The sequence below is a fragment of the Solanum verrucosum genome, unplaced genomic scaffold, assembly GCF_900185275.1.
Source record: "Solanum verrucosum unplaced genomic scaffold, falcon-dt-bn FXZP01000284.1, whole genome shotgun sequence".
Taxonomy (NCBI): Eukaryota; Viridiplantae; Streptophyta; class Magnoliopsida; order Solanales; family Solanaceae; genus Solanum; species Solanum verrucosum.
The window spans coordinates 1,623,340-1,641,036 of NW_026019936.1; the positions used below are offsets into that span (position 1 = coordinate 1,623,340).

A 17,697-nucleotide genomic window follows, 5' to 3' on the forward strand; every position below is an offset into this window, starting at 1 on the left:
TTCTTGGGATAACTTTTAAGTTCCAACTACAATTATTGAAAATTTTCCATGGATTTCTTAATGAATTTTTTAAAGAAATTTTTGAGAAATGATATATAACACAATGTCTACGTATAGTACAACAATTATTACCGAACTTATTTTCTAGTTAATTCCGCACATACAAGCTCGTTTTTATTATTGATTTTAAGCTTAAATAAAGGAGGACCACATGAAAACGCTCTTTAGTGGAGCTTTTCGTACCAAGAAACTATTGACTTGGCTTGGTAGGTGGGAAGTAAGTCCAAAGATCACTGATTAGTCGAATGGGTCCATTTCTTTGATCTATCATTGAGTTGATTTCTTGAATATTTACCCATATTTTAAAATTATCTACTAAAATCACTATTGTTTCTTTTAATGACATGTCAATCAACGTAAAACTAGTAAAATTCAAGATGATAGTGATTTTCCTTGAACTAGAAGAAGAAAATATTAGTGAATACACGTTGAACCAATATTGAATCTCACCAATCAATTACCAAAAAAAAAAAAATACACTCAACAATTTCTCAGCAGAAATAATGAATTTGTATGTAAATAACATAATAATTGTACCTAATTTTGGTGAATCAAATTTATTGTCACTGAGAGTAAAATTTATACATACGCTATATGATAATATGAATTACATATCTCAAACAAAACAATATGCCTCAACCCCCCCCCCCCCCCCCCCCGCCCACAACCCCCCAAAAAAATAGAAAAAATATATTATATATTGCTTATGTGACATTTTTTTGCTTATTTCAAACTTCTTAATTTTGTTCATGTGTATGAACATAAAATCACATTTAAAAACTACGTAAAATAATATACCAATTAATAATTTAAAGGGCATATAAAAGTTATGATATAAAAAAACAACTCGTTTAACTCTCGAAATTCGAACATCGTAACATAAGTTGGTACAAAAGGAGCAAGTAATGTTGCCTTGACATGTGAGAGCTTTCATCAATGTTGTGAAACCATGTGAAAAATAAGATTCAATTATTAAAAAAAGAAGAAGATTGATATGTGCATTAAAACTATTGTTTACAGTCAGACCTATTTTTATCCACTATTATATGTTACACTATAAGTTTTCCAAGTGGGACTATAAAAAATTATATATATAAAAAATGTGGGACTATAAACAAAGCCTAAATATATCTGATTCGTTTCAATTTATATGAACCTATTTAACTGAGTTTAGAGTTAAAGAAACACTTGTTATCGGACACCGGGTAAAACCCAAACCAGGAACAACAAGTCCTAGTACAGAAGTGAAGGAAAATGTGTTACCTGACTTCTCATGTCCTCTTTTTGTAAGGAGTAATCAATCATAAGTAATGAAGATTAGCTCAATATTCATCATAACCATAGTGTTGATCATAGTCATATCCTCCAACATCCTCATCATACTGCACAAATGGTTCTTCATAAATCTCGTCTTCTTCCAGAAAATTTTTGCTGCTCTCGTTATGATTTGTTGAATCATCCACATTTCGACTCTTCTTTGGGTTCTGTAGAATTTCCTGTATAAATAACATGATCAAGAGTTAAACATCTTTTATCGAGATGAGAGCAACAAATGCTTTAGATTTGTGTAATTTGTCCTGTAGAAGTTCAAAATTTCAGGGTGCTCTCAGAATTCTAATCTACTTGAGATCCCTACCGGGAGTTGGAGTGATTTCGAGATTGTGGGTCTTTTTATAATCCTCCAATGTTAATAATAGGGAAACCAAGGAGCTGAACTAAGATCAGGTCTAATCCAGGGTGGAGGCACAATGCAAGTTATAGGTTCGGTAAAATTCAGTAATTTTGGCTCAAACCATGTATATATGTACAGATAGTCTATTCAGAGCCCAATAAACTATACATTCAGTATCTGCTGAATGGAATAGAACAATTTATATGCCGGGATTGGATGAGTGTATTAGAGAGTTGTCAAATGCATCTCCCAGAACTTTAATAGCAGAGATCATAAGATGAGCAGCAGTGGGCAGTGGCAAAGGAAAAGTCTGACAAATCTACAATATTTTGATGCCACATTATTTAGTTTTCATTATTTAATATCCTCCCATTTCCTGAATATCTAAATATTACGCATAATAGCGTCTCAAAGACTAGCTATCTCCGACCACCACCAACACCAAACATTCTGCTTATGTTCTTTTCAATAAAGAAAATGATATTCTGGTAAAGGAGTTGAGATCTGAGTAAAAATTGAAATTAAAAGCTGGTATATTGGAATTCTAAAGAAATTTTGGAGTAGGAGAAGCACGTACAGAATCATCAAAAAGCTTTTCGAGCAGATCATAGTTGATCTTAGTGCATAGCCTCTGCATCACATGATATAAAGCAAGGTAAGATACAAATAACACAACCGATAGATCTGATAGATATTGTTTCATGCAAAAGAGGAAGATATACCATGCAATGCAAACATAATACAAAGAGGAAAAGAAATGATTTAAGACCAACGGGAAGAAACCAAAATTCTTCTATGTATTTTACGTAGTTACATATTCCTACAGGTAAACTGGACTTGCAAGCTCATTTGTAATCCTTATAATCATCCAAATTTAGGCAAAATGTGACAGATAAATTGAAATTGAGGAAAACCTTGACTCAACAATAATAATAAGGACATGCAGGAACATTCATCAAGACTATGAACACTCGTGGAAAAGGTAAGAAACTTCCATAACACAGAGATCCCTATGAACAGAGTGGTAAAGATTGTAAATTTCTTTTCCTCTACATACACATACCTTTCTAGTTAACATTTGCTTCGCTGCTTCGAAAGGGGTTTTAGCAGGACCAGACTTTTTCAGTTCTGCAGCCCTTTTCTGTCGTTTTTCCTGTATATCACAAAGCAAAGTGTAAGCTAATTCCAGGAGATCTCTAGAGCAGCTATTGCGTATGAAAAATTTCACATGCATATGCTATTCTTGTGGTAAGTAACTAAAGGAAGAGAAAACATGTTGTAGTCAGTTGATGTTGTATGTTTATTTCCTTCCAGAAGACCCACATGATTGCTAGTGGAAAACTATACATTGCCTACAGTTGTGATTGTTTAGTTCAAATCGATTTTGAAGGAATTGTTCCGAATTTGAAATTACCAACCTAAGTCTTCAGGCAAAGATATATTACCTTGTGAATGCAAAGTTGGAAGACATAAGCAATATGCATGGATATAAGACATATCGGAAGGAGAATGTTGAAAATGAAGCTAGAATCATCAAGAGTGAACGAAGGTACGAAAAGAAACTCAAAATTAAGGGGGAGTGTCATAAATATACTTGTGAAATATTCTAGAATTACTAAATGCATTTTGGTGTTATCCATGTGACTTTAGGATATTTTATGTGATTAGGTGCATAATCATTATATTATCTAGGTGCATGATCTTTTTTATTAGTTATATGACTTTTATGTTATTATTGTGGCTAAGTTCATAGTGTGTATATGAAAATATTCAGTAGAAGTATCTCTTAGCACCGATAGAAAGAGCCCCTCGTAATGTTGTTATATAAGACATTTATCATAATACTTAGTGAACCTCATGTTTATCAAACCTTTCCATCCTCGTTGTACCTTACCATATTTTATATGAAGAAACTAGCTAATACAACACTAGCAGAATTGAATGTTTTTGTCTCATTTTCGATCATTGTACCCAAGCCTTGAGTCCTTAAAAATATAAGAGAAAACTGCAAGTCATTTTTCAAATGTTTGTTGTGTTTAAATATATTAACAAACATCAACTTCTTAACAGCCATAGACATCAACAAAGTTACCCTTCTCTTAAGGTTTCTTGGTACCTCAATATGACATCAATTTTCACCAGGTAACAAACTCAAGATAAGTTCAGAGTACAACCTTTCTTGATTCTGCAACATTATTAGCAGCAGCAGCAGCAAGCCTTCGTGCATTTTGCACATCCTCTGAACAGTTGGCTAAAATGAACTCGTCAGCCTTCTTTGCAGCTAATGCAGCTGCTTCATTAGCTGCTTTTTCCTATAAATATTGATCAGCAAGCTCACTCAGAAGAATGAAGGGAAAGATATGTGAAGAAGTGAGTGCAGACTACTGTTTTTGTGACGAGAAAAGTTGCCGTGAAGATGGACCAAAGGAAGCAAAAGTGTAGCAAAACACTCATTGCTTAACCACAGTCAACATAGTAGAAGAGACCAAAGAATCACCAAAAAACCATAATTAAGAAAAACAAAAACAAATTGATCTAACACAACAAGACCTCTATTATAACTGCTAAGCGCTAGTAGTAATCTCATGAACCAACAGCATATTCATTCAAGTACTTGTTAATATATTTATAAATCCTAAGGCCACTATAGGACCTTGTGATGTACATTCTAACAACATGGTGATTTGAAAAGAAATTAACTGAGTCACCTCATATTCCGGGTTCATTTTTTCCCAAATGATCTTCTTACAGCGCTTCGCCTCCTCATCGAGAAGATAAATGTCAATCTGACAGAAATGCCGGCACAGAGTATCAGCCACGACAGGTTAGTGAAGCAGGAAATACATGCCCAAATATTGCACAACTAAATCCAATTGCCACAGGTATACATTCTGTTGAAGCAGAATAGTTTTACATATATTTACTAACAAACTGTTTTTCTTTTTCTGACCAAGTAAATGTATTCTCATTCATAAACATGCCAAACTGACTGTATACAACCTGTTATAATACTGTAAAGAATGGATAGTGGGCCTAACTCAAACCTCACAAGCTAGCTTAGGAGGTGAGAATTTCTCAAATCTATATTAAAGAGTTCACTCATCCCTTCACAACCCCTCACACCCAGGGCTGGACATCTGGAGCATGAGCAGTTTAATATGAGGTCCACTATCGACTAGAATTGGGATGGGTCCTGATCTAATACCATGTAAAGAATGGATCTTGGGCCTAACTCAATCCCAAAAGTTAGCTCAAGAGGTGAGGATAGCCCGCCATATTAAAGAGACCACCCATCCCTGACCGGTGTGGGACTTTTCACAAATACAAAGTTCACTTATTACGGATGATGCTTCTTTCCAAGCAAAGGATGAAAATTAGGGTCAGCTAGTATCATAATGTCATTTGCTAAGTATCATGAGGTATGGCAGGATGAAATCCGTCTTAATCACAGTTTTTGCACTAAGCTAACATAGATTTTTAAATAAAACTTTCAAGGATCATGACCAGTAGAGTTACCCCCTACTAAATGAAAACCAACATAGAAGAAGTAGCACACCTCTACGTCATCAATATCAGGGAAGCTCCCTGATTCATCATGATCATCAGGACCCATACAATCCATGTCATGTACTGTATCATGAGTCATGTTATGCTCAGCTTTAGCCACTGAGAATGACCCTGCAACTGAGAGAAAAGCAACTTACTCTATGGTTTTGATCCAGAACTCTCTCCCAACATTCTAATTCCAGAAGAAAACAAACATTTACCTATTTGCTCAGACCCTGATATCTGGACATTTTTACTCCCGGTCACACTCTGGGTGTTCCCTTCCTGTTCAGGCTGATCATCAACCAAAGGAAAACAAAAAGAGAATACATGAGAGGCACTATTCAGAGAGCAAAAAAACGGCTGCATATTTCCAATAAACACCAATTAGATTCAAGATTTTGGCAATAGTCTAAGGAAAGACTTCTCAAAAAGAAATCACAAAAAAGGGCTGGATACTATTCTCTATTCTTAAGTATCATTCAATTGAAACTCATTTTATTCTGAAGTATTGTCAGGATCACTGAAATAAACAATAATTATAGTAAGATAAAACGTCTTTAAATTAAAAGTCGATCATCATCATACATTTAAGTGGCAGGAAAATGAACATTTGCCGTTCCTTGAAGAGGTGGTAAGGATACATTAGGGAAGTATTAGAGCTCGTCTTAAATTTTGTAAGAGAAAGCTTAAGAAACACATAATTTATCTTTCTGCAGGTTAAACTCTGTTTAGCAGGATGCAACCTCATATTTAGGAATTTCATCCAAAGAAAATCTAGAGTCTAAGCAGAAATTGTCTTCTCCCTACACTTTCTCTATTTTCTTATAGATACCAATTCTTTTCTTCAAATGTATCCTTCCATCTTGAGACTTTAACCTGACTTGTGTCCTTTCCAACAGTCAAAAGCATTCTTGAAAGCATAAAATGCTACTTTACAACTACAAGGTAATAATGCTTTTGGATAAGTAGCAGCTCCAATGAGTACCTCAGTGACATTGTTCTCCACCTGATTGGACATGGAAAATTTTGGATCCTCAGCAGCTTTTTTTGCCACTAATCTTCCCCTCTCAGCATCTTGGAAGGCAGGAGGTTCAGATCCTCCATCAAGCCCACCCGAAAGTGTTACAAACTGCAAACACATTCATGAGCATTACATATGATTATACTACCGAAAACTTAAAAAGGCCAGGGTACCAAGTAATTACATCACTGTAACAACTTTCACAAAGACCATGAGCAAAGGGCAGCTCCACACTTTCTTTGTGTTCACATAGCACTTCTGTGATCCCAGATCCTTTTGATCCCGAACAAAATTGTTGGGCCAGCCTCTCTTCTTTCTCAAGCTCCTGGGCTCTTGTATTGAACTCCTCAATCTAGATGCAAGTTAGAAGTAGAAGTATGAAACTCGGAAAGGAAATTTTTGGCTAACAAGCCATCACCAGAGGCAACTTGCATCAAACTCAAATATTAATGTATAAAGTGAAAAGGAGGGAGTTAAGATTTTAGATTCCCAGACAAATTTTTTTTGACTCTCAACAATAATATATATGTCATCAAGCACATCAGGCTCATAAAAATAGCACATCACTAGGCATAGGATGATTTCTCCTGAACACGAGCATAAATTTCCCTGAAGCCCGAGGCGCCCAGCCCATGGACAAGTTCTTTTTAAGATTCCACTAGTTGACCAAGAGGGGAAAAAATGGAGGAGTCAAAGACAGGTGAAATTAAAATCTTTCCAAAGTGCAGGTATTGAGTGGCTTCATGACATACTAGAATCTGGTTATACTGTGACAGCTGTAGACCAGATGAGATCTTTCATTTGCTCTTTTTTGGGGTCTTTTGTTAAGAAAGAGTATGCATCTCCTGTACTAGATGCGTATGCAATCCATAAGTTTTACGATATTGGTTCCAGCATGGGTGCCAAATTATGTAATACGCCTTGTCCATGAACAGGAGTAAGCACCTCACAATACTACATTACTTTTTAAGACTAATTTAATAGCTGGTTTCCCTCCCAACAAAAATGAAAAGACCTGCAGACATGCTTAAATACATGCACGTGAAGCTTTTCAAACAGAGAATATCAAAGTATCAGTAGTGGTCATCCTACCAGCTTTTGGTACATACCGTTAAGCTCCCAGATTCTGTGTTTTCAAATTCAATCAAACGCTTGGTCAATGTTGCTTCACAAATATGTACAACTTTGATCTGTTGACCAAAAGAATAAACAAAATAGGAAAGGAAATATCATGTTCCTTGTGCTATGTGACCATAAAAAATAAATGTGAGAGTCGTACAAGTGTTTGTACTACATAGGCTTGAACATAAAATAAGTGAAGAAAGTATAACAAGAACAGTTGTCAAGTCCAATGTCAAGAAGAAGTCCAAATCTGTGACCAAGAAAGAAGTGGTCCTCGAAAACTAGCTAAAACGCGTAAGAGATTCACAAAGCAGAATAAAACTTTTTTTTATATGAAGTAAGATGTTTCATGAGAAGGCATCAAGCAGATGCAAAGCTTACAAAAGAGAATTAGGTCAAGCCAGATACATAAAAGACTAGGAAACCTTACTTTCACACACATTATCATACTTTCAGATGCACATAAGTTGTAAGCGGAATACTTACATCATGAAGCATGTCTATAAAGAAATCTGAATTCTGACCATCAATATAAAGAAAATCTAGAACGACCACTTACAATTTCTGATTTAGAACGATTCAGTCCATGCGAAAGAGCAGCAATGTATAGTGCAGCTCCACATACCCCACTTGGCTTTCTCCCTGTCTATAGACAATTTATGGATTTGTGCAAAAATGTAGTGATTCTTATTAGTTCCATTGAATTATTCCAGTAACTTCTACATAAATTATATGCAAAGAAAATCATGTATAACCTGCATCCAATCACGCTTCATGCTGGCCACAATGAGAAGTGCAGTTCTAGAAACATTTGGCTCCCTTCCCCCAAATAAACCTACATTATAAATTGATAGTCTTCACTGATGAACTCCAACAAGCTAACAGCAAAATTATATTGACTGAAAGAGAATAAAAATAAATACAGAAAGGAAAGTGAAAAGTAGAATGAAAGGCAACATAGTAAGTAAGGTGTAATTGCAAAGGTACTCCACAGGTACAACAAATAAGTTTTTGGATGGAACAGGAAGGAAAACAAAAAGAATAGAGTTCTTTTGCACATACCAATAAACTAAAGAGCGGTGCATTACTGTGCAGGAAAATTGAGGTAACATGCACTTTACATATGAAAATAATCTATCAGATGAGAAGAACATGAGAGGAATGAAATGAGGTCTGCCTCATCTTTATTTTGATATCCTGTCACATTGATCATTGCCCAACGTTTTTGATAAAAGACCATTGTTTCCTTCCCTAGAGCATTATCACCTACATACTACTTGAAAAATCATATTAGTTCATTCTCTTCAAGTAGCATTAGGAGCCACTGTCTACCTCTGAGATTTTTTTTGACAAATTCTGCTCTTTAAATGCGTTCATTCTTCCATCCTCCAAGTATAATGACACATGAAATCATGGTGTATAACACCTTTGTTTGCCGAGAACTGCAGCTTGTAATGACAATTTTCGTATCGAACAGTTTAAAGCATGCAATTAAATGGCTTTTTGCTATACTTCCTGAACGCGTGATTAGATGGTCATGTTCTGACATCGGATGGTAATATACACATCTTTTTTTATTCTGAACTTCCCCTTTCACAACTGCAGTGTGTTATATACCATCTACGAAAGCTTACACACACCTTGTAATATCTAATAAATTATATCATTCATCAATCACATGCTGCTCAATCCCTAAATGAGTTACATCAGCTAGATGAATCATCTACATTCATTCCATTCTATTTGGGCAACATTCATTTTAATACTAAATAATTGTCTTTTAAGCCAAATTAGAGGTTCTTAGAATCTCCTACATATTCCTACACTGACCAATAGATCTTCTTCTCTATGTGTTGCTTGCACCTTCTGTTGAATGTGATTTCAAAGTTAGTCCAATCTAGTATTGCAACACATTTATTCATAACATTTGTAATCCGACCACATTCATTTTGTGGATATGTATATAATCCTGGTCCCGCTACTAACAGTTAAGAACATTACATATTACTCTTACTAACTCTGACATGAAAAGTCATTAATTCTCTTCACGCCCCATATCAATTATGAAAACCCACACACTTAACAAACCTAATACCAGACACTTTAGTGGTTCTAATATTTAATAGTATGAATTTGGTTTGAGTCTTCCAAGTTCCAACAAGTCACTAAGTCTTCGATTTGGACTAAGGACGCTAAATCTGTCCAAACCACAACACTAACAGCTCTAGTCTACAAAGGAGTTTAGATATAAATGGGTTATACTAAAAAGGACTAAGATTTGCCAGACACTGGCCTAAACAGAGTCCATTTCCCACCAAACATAGTAGAGGACGTCCTCCTGGCTGCTTCTATGATGAGTTGCAGAAAGAACAGCGGGGCTTTCCATATCAAAGAGATGAACCTCAACTGCTATAAAGTGCATTTCTCACCCACGTAACAATGGTGTGTTTTCTATCGCGCACTTCATTAGTGCTAATCTAAAATACTTTTACTCTTAAATTGAGATATTCTGCTACTTAAATTATGCAATTATCATTGGCCCAAAAAAAAAAGGGGGGGAGATGCAACCAAGTACCATTTAATATGCATCCACATTAAAATAACTTGCCAGAACAGGCAGAAAAGCCATGCTTGCAGACTAAAATCTTATGGATCAAGATTTTTGAACTTCTCACAATAGAAATCCAAAATGTGATCAAGAGATAAAGTGGAAAGGAAAAAATATATAAACTTTCACCACGATGTTGGTACCTAGGGCATGGTGGTCAACAAAGAAGCAAGGATTAAAAATAACCAGCAAATCAAATCTAGATAAATACTTACGATCAGTGAATCGATGAATGAAAAGGCTAGGATCCACAGGTTTTTGAATAAATTGGTGATCTACAATGCTTAGAAGTTTGCAAAGCTGCAAGAACACAGCACCTAAAATATACCTGTGTTTCATAAGAGAAAAAGGTTGAACAGGCTTCAATTACCATGATAAAGCTAGTGATTAGGTAAATGGTTTCCTAAACTGCCCAACTTCAGGTATAACCCTTCATGTATGGCAAAAATACAATAAGACCTCCTATATTAGAATATTTTTCTAGATTTTTAAGGAGACAACGTATTGACAAACCACCAGAATAAGAATCTGCCAATAAAGATTTAATAATTTGTGAAGTCAACAGGGTCACCTAGATTTTTCTGATAGGAAAAAGGAACTCATCGATGTAGAGAGAAGAGGTATTGCAGCAAAGGAGAAAATTCTCAAATACAAATGCCCAAATATACTAAAATGATATGCTATTCAATCACACTGAAGATTAGTCAAGAGTATGTCGTGGGAAGGGTAGTAAAGCATAGTACCTAGTAACTTTCTTTTTTTGAAATTGGTAACATGTTATATTCATCAGCACCCTAAAACATATTACCTAGTAACTTTCTCAAAGGTCAGCTCTTCTTCTGTCCTAAATTTCCTTCCCACACAAAAGAAGATATTATAACACCTTTATCTTTCTCAAATCCAACATCAAATACTACTCCACATAAGGCTGCTTTCATTTCTAGTTGAGCGTGAAGCAAGCTTAGTCTAATTTACTCTAACCACACAAGATTCACATGTAAGATCTGTATCACGATATATATATAACTACAAGAAGGATCTAAGGGGTAAATAGAATATCACAACACTAAGCAGGGTGACAAGAACTCCTGACCTTAAGGGCAATCATTTAGCTTTTGCTCAAGATTATTGATCCAAAGTGCTACGTCAAAAGAAGAATGAAAGAGAATGAGTTTTAAGATTTTTTGTAGAAATAGGCTCACTTACACATTTATCCTCAAGTACTCGGAAAAGTCAATGAGTAGGAATGGCTTTTTGCTTTCCCTGCAAGAAAAGTAAACATAAGGATATCCCAATTTGTCACTAATAAAGTCACTTGGACCAAGAAAAATTACACTAAAAGATTGAATGAAAACTATAATTGTCCTAATTACTCTTTTGATACATGTATTAATGACAAACTTTGTTGCTTTGGTATCCCTCTGTGCTGCATAATATAGTTGGTAGTTGCATCCACAATTTTTGTTGATAAGTAATCATAGATTTTATAAATGCTTGCACTAAACTAGTGCGAGAAAATATAACTACAGATTGTGCAGATCCCCCATTGTATTTTAAAATTGCATCAACATCTTGTACAATAACCAGGTTGCACCAAAAAGCTAGCAAAATTTATAATGTATCATGTTAAATATGGCAAAACCTATACTATGTAAAGATGTAAAGATTCTCAAATCCCCTTAATATGGAGATTAAAAGATATTGTGAGAATATAATTGTCTTCTTTATTTCCTTATTTGTATTTCTTGTAAACGTTATTTAGACCCCACAGCTTGATGCAATAATCAAGCATTCCTGAATGCTCTTCTTCTGTTCTCATTTTTAACATGGTGTCAGAGCTAAAGTTTTAGTCCCTTCTCTTCTTTCTCTAAATTTCTGTCTCTTAAGTTCTGTCTCTTAAAAAGAAGTGGTTTTGCTCTCTAACCACTGATGCATGGCTGACATAATATACGTCAACTTGTCAACATCTTAAGCGTCATTACATGTTATCCCACTTCTTTTTTTCTCTTATGGATCGTTTGGTAGGAGGGATAAGGGATAAGGATAACTAATCCCAAGATTAATTTTAAGATGAGTTTATCCCATGTTTGGTTGGATAAAATCGTGGGATAACTCATCCCGGGATTGTAGTGTTATTTTTATCCCACACTGAGGGTGGAATAACAATCCTTGGATAACTAATCCCAGGAAAATTAATCCCGGTATAACTTGTTCCCAACCAAACGAGCCCTTAGAGAGCAGAAATATGCTGAAAAATAAAATCATAAAACACAATCTCTCACCTGCAAACAATGTAAACACAAGCAGCCTCAACTTGCTCTTTCCTACGTCCCCTTGTGAAATTCCTCTCAACTGCTATCTGAAAGTAATATATTCAGCCATAGAATGATATCATGCTAGTAGTACGCATAAGCCATAAAGAATCATACCCTATAGAAGGCCAAAGCTGGATGAGCTATTGAATCACCACCATCAATTCCTAATGCACTCATCACGCTCTCTATACCCTTTTTTGCTGCAGGAAGAGGAGTAAATAAATGTTATCAGAAAGACCCTCATACTTTAAAATTATATTAATATCAAAGAGCAATTTAGTATATTCTGAAACCAAATTGGTGCTACGTAGGCACATAGCTTGTGCACCTTGAGAAACATATGTCGTCAGCAATCAACAAGAACAAAAAATTTAGTTCATTTGCATATTCTGCTTTTTTTTTACTCGATTACTATATTTATGCTAAGAAAATGGAGTTGCAACTTTGCTAAACTCCAAAAGCTAGCTCAGGAGTGAGAATTGCCCAAAACTATATAAGGAGCAATAGTCCATTTTCTCAAATATCTAACAATCTCTCGTGCCCCCATGTCAATTAACTAGAAAGTGGACAGCATAACATGGGGACCATCATTGGGTAGACCAAGAAGAGGAATGATTTTGGCTCTGATACCATGCAAGAAATGGACTTTGGGCCTAACACACCCCAAAAACTAGTTCATGAGTGAAGATTGTTCAAGACCATATAAGACAATAACTCATTCTCTCAACCAATGTTGGAAAATCTAACAATTTACATATTCTATCACTATCATCATTTGGGGCTCATTTTTTAACCATAAACATAAAAAGAAATGAAAATTGAGAAAACAACATTCATATATCCTTCACATAAATTTAAAATAGGAATATTTCCTGGAAACTGGAAGTTATGTTATAGATGAAAGGTTAACCTGATACTTATATAAAAGGTTGATGAGCACTTATTGACTTTGACACAAAATAGAGTGGATATACTTGAATGCCTATATTGACAATGAACAGCACAAGCACCTTTTTTTTTAGGAAACTAAATTCAAAAGCTCCCAGTAGACAAAGATACCGAATAAATCATGGGTACATTTAGGATGTTAGTGATTCGGACCAAATTTGAAACAAAGCAAATGCAACTGTACTCTAGAAAGCCATAACAACTTTTATTGAAAATCGAGAACTCAGTCAACAAATTTTTTTGTTTTCCCTAATAGAAACAAACATCGAGTCATCATTTAGCTGAAAAAAGAATGATAGAACCTTTTCCTATAAAGGAAAAGAATGATGGATTTATATAAATAGGTACAAGGAGCATAACGTCTCTTATTACATTATGGAAGGGGTGCTATGCTACCGATGAGGTTTGAATCCTACATCAGTGATCAAAAAGTCATTGTGAGAAAACAACAATCAAAGGTACATAGATACCTTCACGTAGTGTTCTTTCTCGTGAAGTTGAATAGACACTTTGGACAGAACCCACAATCTTTCCTGCCAATTGGCTCTGCAAATGATTTAAGTTAGTCTTGATACAACACAAATTGAATACCATACTTAACAACTTACAAGTTACAAGACACCACATATATAGCTTGTTCAATAACTGCACCTTAAACTAAGCTTGTCCTGTTAGTTTGATTTTAGTATTATTTATCTCCTCAATTGAGCATATATTTGAAAAAATATAATTATTGACAAAAGCACGTTAATATTAAAATAAAATAAAAAGAAGTACATCAATATTAAAAGCAAAGTCATTCTTCACACTAAAACATGCACAGATGTACAAAAGCATGCAAGATGGCAAAATGGATGATCATCTTTTCATGGCATTGTCTAAATAGCTTCTATTCCCTCTTCCAATTTCTCCCCCACCCACAAATATATGTTTGGGATGACAGTCCATTTGCCTCTCAACTGAAGTGTCACAAAGTGTCTAAGACATAATTTTTCTTTTCTTTTTGATATGTAAACCCCGCCACCAAACATCTGACTCAGGAGCCACGTGGTGGTTTTTTCCAATTTGTCTCTTGGTAACTCAAACCCCACCTCATGGTTGGAGGTGATTGGCCTTTTAGGCTTTTACTAGGCTATTACTCCCTGATCACATCACAGTAATATTATTAAAGAACTCTGCATCAAGTATAAAACTTATTTCCACCATGTGTATTTTCTTGCTTTGCACCTTAAAAACTCCTTTAATAAAAATGACATTAAGACTGATTAAACACACCGTCCAAACTGGAAAGGATCTCAATCCATTCAAAACTAGATATGATTGAATTTGAAGACAAAACAAACTATCCAAAATATCGATCTCATATGTATTAAGAAGAATATGAAATAACGAACGAACCTGTCCAGCAGCATCCTTGACAAAAGTAGGGTCGCTTAAAATATTGTCTTCATCAAGAACTCTTCCACATAAGGGACAACATCTATAATGTAATGAAATGAAGCATCTTAGAGTAATACACACACACACACACACACACACACATATATATATATACAAATGAAGCCTCTTATACGAATGAAGAAAATATATAAACTAAAATGAACCAGAGGAGTATTATAATACAGAAGAAAGAACAAGATTGGGAGATGAAGCTCTCACATTTTGCCATCCGCATAATCGGGTTGACTGATGTTTTTTGCACAATAACCGCAATATACCATGCTTGAAGTAACCTGAATCAACTAAAGAGAATATCCCATCTTGTAAAAAATTGTTGAAAGTTGCATAGAATTCTAACTTTAACAGTCTGCAATATACATTTTTGCAAATAATTCTACGTACACAACAATAACAACGTACTCCCACAAGTGGGGGCTAGGAATTCCACATATGATGATTTAGAAAAAAAGAAGACGCTGTAAATTTATTCAATATTCTTCTATATGTTGGGATTTGACAGTCCTAAGTTTGGCTCACTTGAATCAGAGTCAAAAGTGAGTGAAGTGCTTGACAAACTTTGGTATCATTAGTGAATATACTAAACATGGTTATTTTGTCAACAATCCATCGACTTAAAAGAACGAAATCAACGACAGCACTTCATCCACTACATAATCCATAATGATCCAATAAGAAGTGGTTAAAATGAGAATACATGTAAACATAGCTACTAGAAGCACAAGGGGTTTTCCTTTTCATATATATAATCCATAATGATCCAAGTAGTTCATATATATAAACTACTTCTTTTTATTCGTTTTCATATATTTTCTGATCTATTTGAAGAAGCCACTTTATTTCCCTATACAGCTTGTTTGGATGGGTTTTACCTATTGTATTGCACTGTATTGTTACTTTCCAATGTTTTGATTGTCACTCAAAATTTTACTTTATCGTATTGTCACATCCGTCATTATGTAACAATGAAAAGTACAATTTTATGTAATGATTGAATTGGTGTAAGTTTTTTTCTCATCTTGATCACATCCGTCATTATGTAACAATGAAAAGTACAATTTTATGAAATGATCGAATTGGTGTAAGTTTTTTTCTCATCTTGATCTTACTTATTATTTAATAATCTTATTATGCACTCGGACACTCCAAAAATATTAATGCACTCGTGTCGAATCCTCAGTATCCAACACGGTGCACACAACGTAAAACCCATGTTCCTATGCAATAGCTCGCAAACCACACAAGAGAGGTAACCCCCGCATTAGGCAAACCCAGTGTGACAGGCTTGACTCAAAAGGCAAATCACTTGCTTTCGCTGGCAAGGGGTTTCGAACTTGAGATCTCCAACATGAAAGTCCCAAGCCCAAACCACTAGGCCATCCCGAAGGATCACTTTCTACTTTTTCTTTAATCAATTTAAAAATAGAATTAAGTCATCAATTATGAGGAGGTATACACATGAGAAACTAAAACCAAAGTAAGTAGGGTCACACATATACACTGCTTATTGGGATACACAACAGCAGTACAAAACAAATATAAAAGGCCAATTCTGACACACAATCAACAGCAACAACATATCCAGTGTAATTCTGCAATTGGAATCTGAGTCTGAGCTCAACTAAAAAAAAAGAACAATTCAAAGCAGCATTGCAAAGAAACAAGACAGGCAAAATAACACAATACAAAGCAGATAGTAATAAACACCAAAGACAAAAAAAAAACAACTTAAAAATCACTTTTTTTATCAGCAATCAAAGATCAAAAATCATATTTTGAACAAATTGCTACACAAATACAACAGTCAAACATATGAAAAATTGAAAGAACGAAACAAAAAAGGAGAGGAAGAGTACCGACCAGTTAGTTTGGCCGGCGCCGGCGACGGAAAAAGATCGAGATGTTAAACCCTAATTTTTTTCAAAAATTATGTCTTTGTAATGAGATTCGAAACCTCGTCAATTAGTAGTAACTCCAAACTCTTTCAACAATGAAAACCACTTACCCCAACACTTATCTTTGTTGTAGCGGTTGCAACCAATTTTATAATTTTAGGAGCAGTTTGGTTACGGTATAAGAGGGCATATTATTTATGTATAATACATTGTATTAGTTTTACTATGTTTAGTAAAAGTTTTTTATTAGGTTGAAAAGTCAACATGATTTATACTATATTTGGTTGATATGTTCTAAATATTGTATAAAAGTTATTCATGTATTAATTTTATAGGGTGTTTGATTGCGTTTTTTATAATCCTACATAATTAATACTTACCTAACTTATGAGGGAATCTATGTATAAGTTATGCAGAATAGAATGTGGAATAAGTTATGTGAGTATTAGTTATACATGTATTAAAAAGATAAATTACATCTTTGTCCCTATTAATTTATTTTTAAATCTTTTTTTATTGAAAACTTTACATAACTATTCTATTTTCCCAACTATTTTTGTTTCTTATTTCTTATTTCTTTTCGTATACAAATGACTTTTTATTTGTTTTCATTTAAAATCAAAATATAAATATTTATTAATATTATGAATAGGAATGTATAATTTTGATAGCACATATGCTAATTATATATTCGCACTATATATTACTAAATATATCCACATATTTAATTACATGTATTAATTTTTAATTTAGAATGTGAATTTATATATAATCTATATATTTGGTATACTAAAAATGTACAAACAACACATGCATCATATTGATAGAAATTTACATTATATAAAATAGGATAGTATAATGTAATTGAAATATATTAGTGATATTTTATTTTTATAAGCTTTAAACATTAAAAAAACAAAGAGAGAGAGAAACACGGAATTCCTAGTTAAGTATAGAGAAAATTCCTTTATTTTTTTCAAGGGAGAATTTATATTATTTGCTTACTTATTTTATTTGTAAATAATACATATTAATTTATATTAAAATCA

The 17,697-nt window shown here is 34.2% G+C and overlaps 1 protein-coding gene across 1 annotated transcript; it reads right to left on the minus strand.

The window, feature by feature from the left end:
• Positions 1-1,382: 1,382 nt before the first annotated feature.
• Positions 1,383-16,670, minus strand: LOC125835729 (transcription factor IIIB 60 kDa subunit-like). The gene is made up of 20 exons (XM_049514833.1): positions 16,614-16,670; positions 14,955-15,037; positions 14,694-14,775; positions 13,766-13,841; positions 12,462-12,547; positions 12,315-12,391; positions 11,239-11,295; positions 10,248-10,360; positions 8,180-8,259; positions 7,984-8,070; positions 7,412-7,492; positions 6,487-6,654; positions 6,267-6,410; positions 5,500-5,572; positions 5,289-5,362; positions 4,441-4,518; positions 3,907-4,044; positions 2,796-2,885; positions 2,310-2,363; positions 1,383-1,556 (listed from the first exon to the last, which is right to left on the minus strand). The coding sequence occupies exons 2-20, from the start codon at positions 15,014-15,016 to the stop codon at positions 1,383-1,385; spliced, it is 1,794 nt and encodes a 597-aa protein (XP_049370790.1). The 5' UTR covers positions 15,017-15,037; positions 16,614-16,670.
• Between the last annotated feature and the right edge of the window lie 1,027 nt (positions 16,671-17,697).

Coding starts and splice junctions, on each gene's coding strand:
- LOC125835729 (XM_049514833.1), bottom strand. CDS start 15,016: ATGGTATATTGCGGTTATTGTGCAAAAAACATCAGTCAACCCGATTAT. Junction 11,296..12,314: donor TGTGTTTACATTGTTTGCAG/GTGAGAGATTGT, acceptor CTTTTCTTGCAG/GGAAAGCAAAAAGCCATTCC. Junction 6,655..7,411: donor CAGAATCTGGGAGCTTAACG/GTATGTACCAAA, acceptor ACTTGCATCTAG/ATTGAGGAGTTCAATACAAG.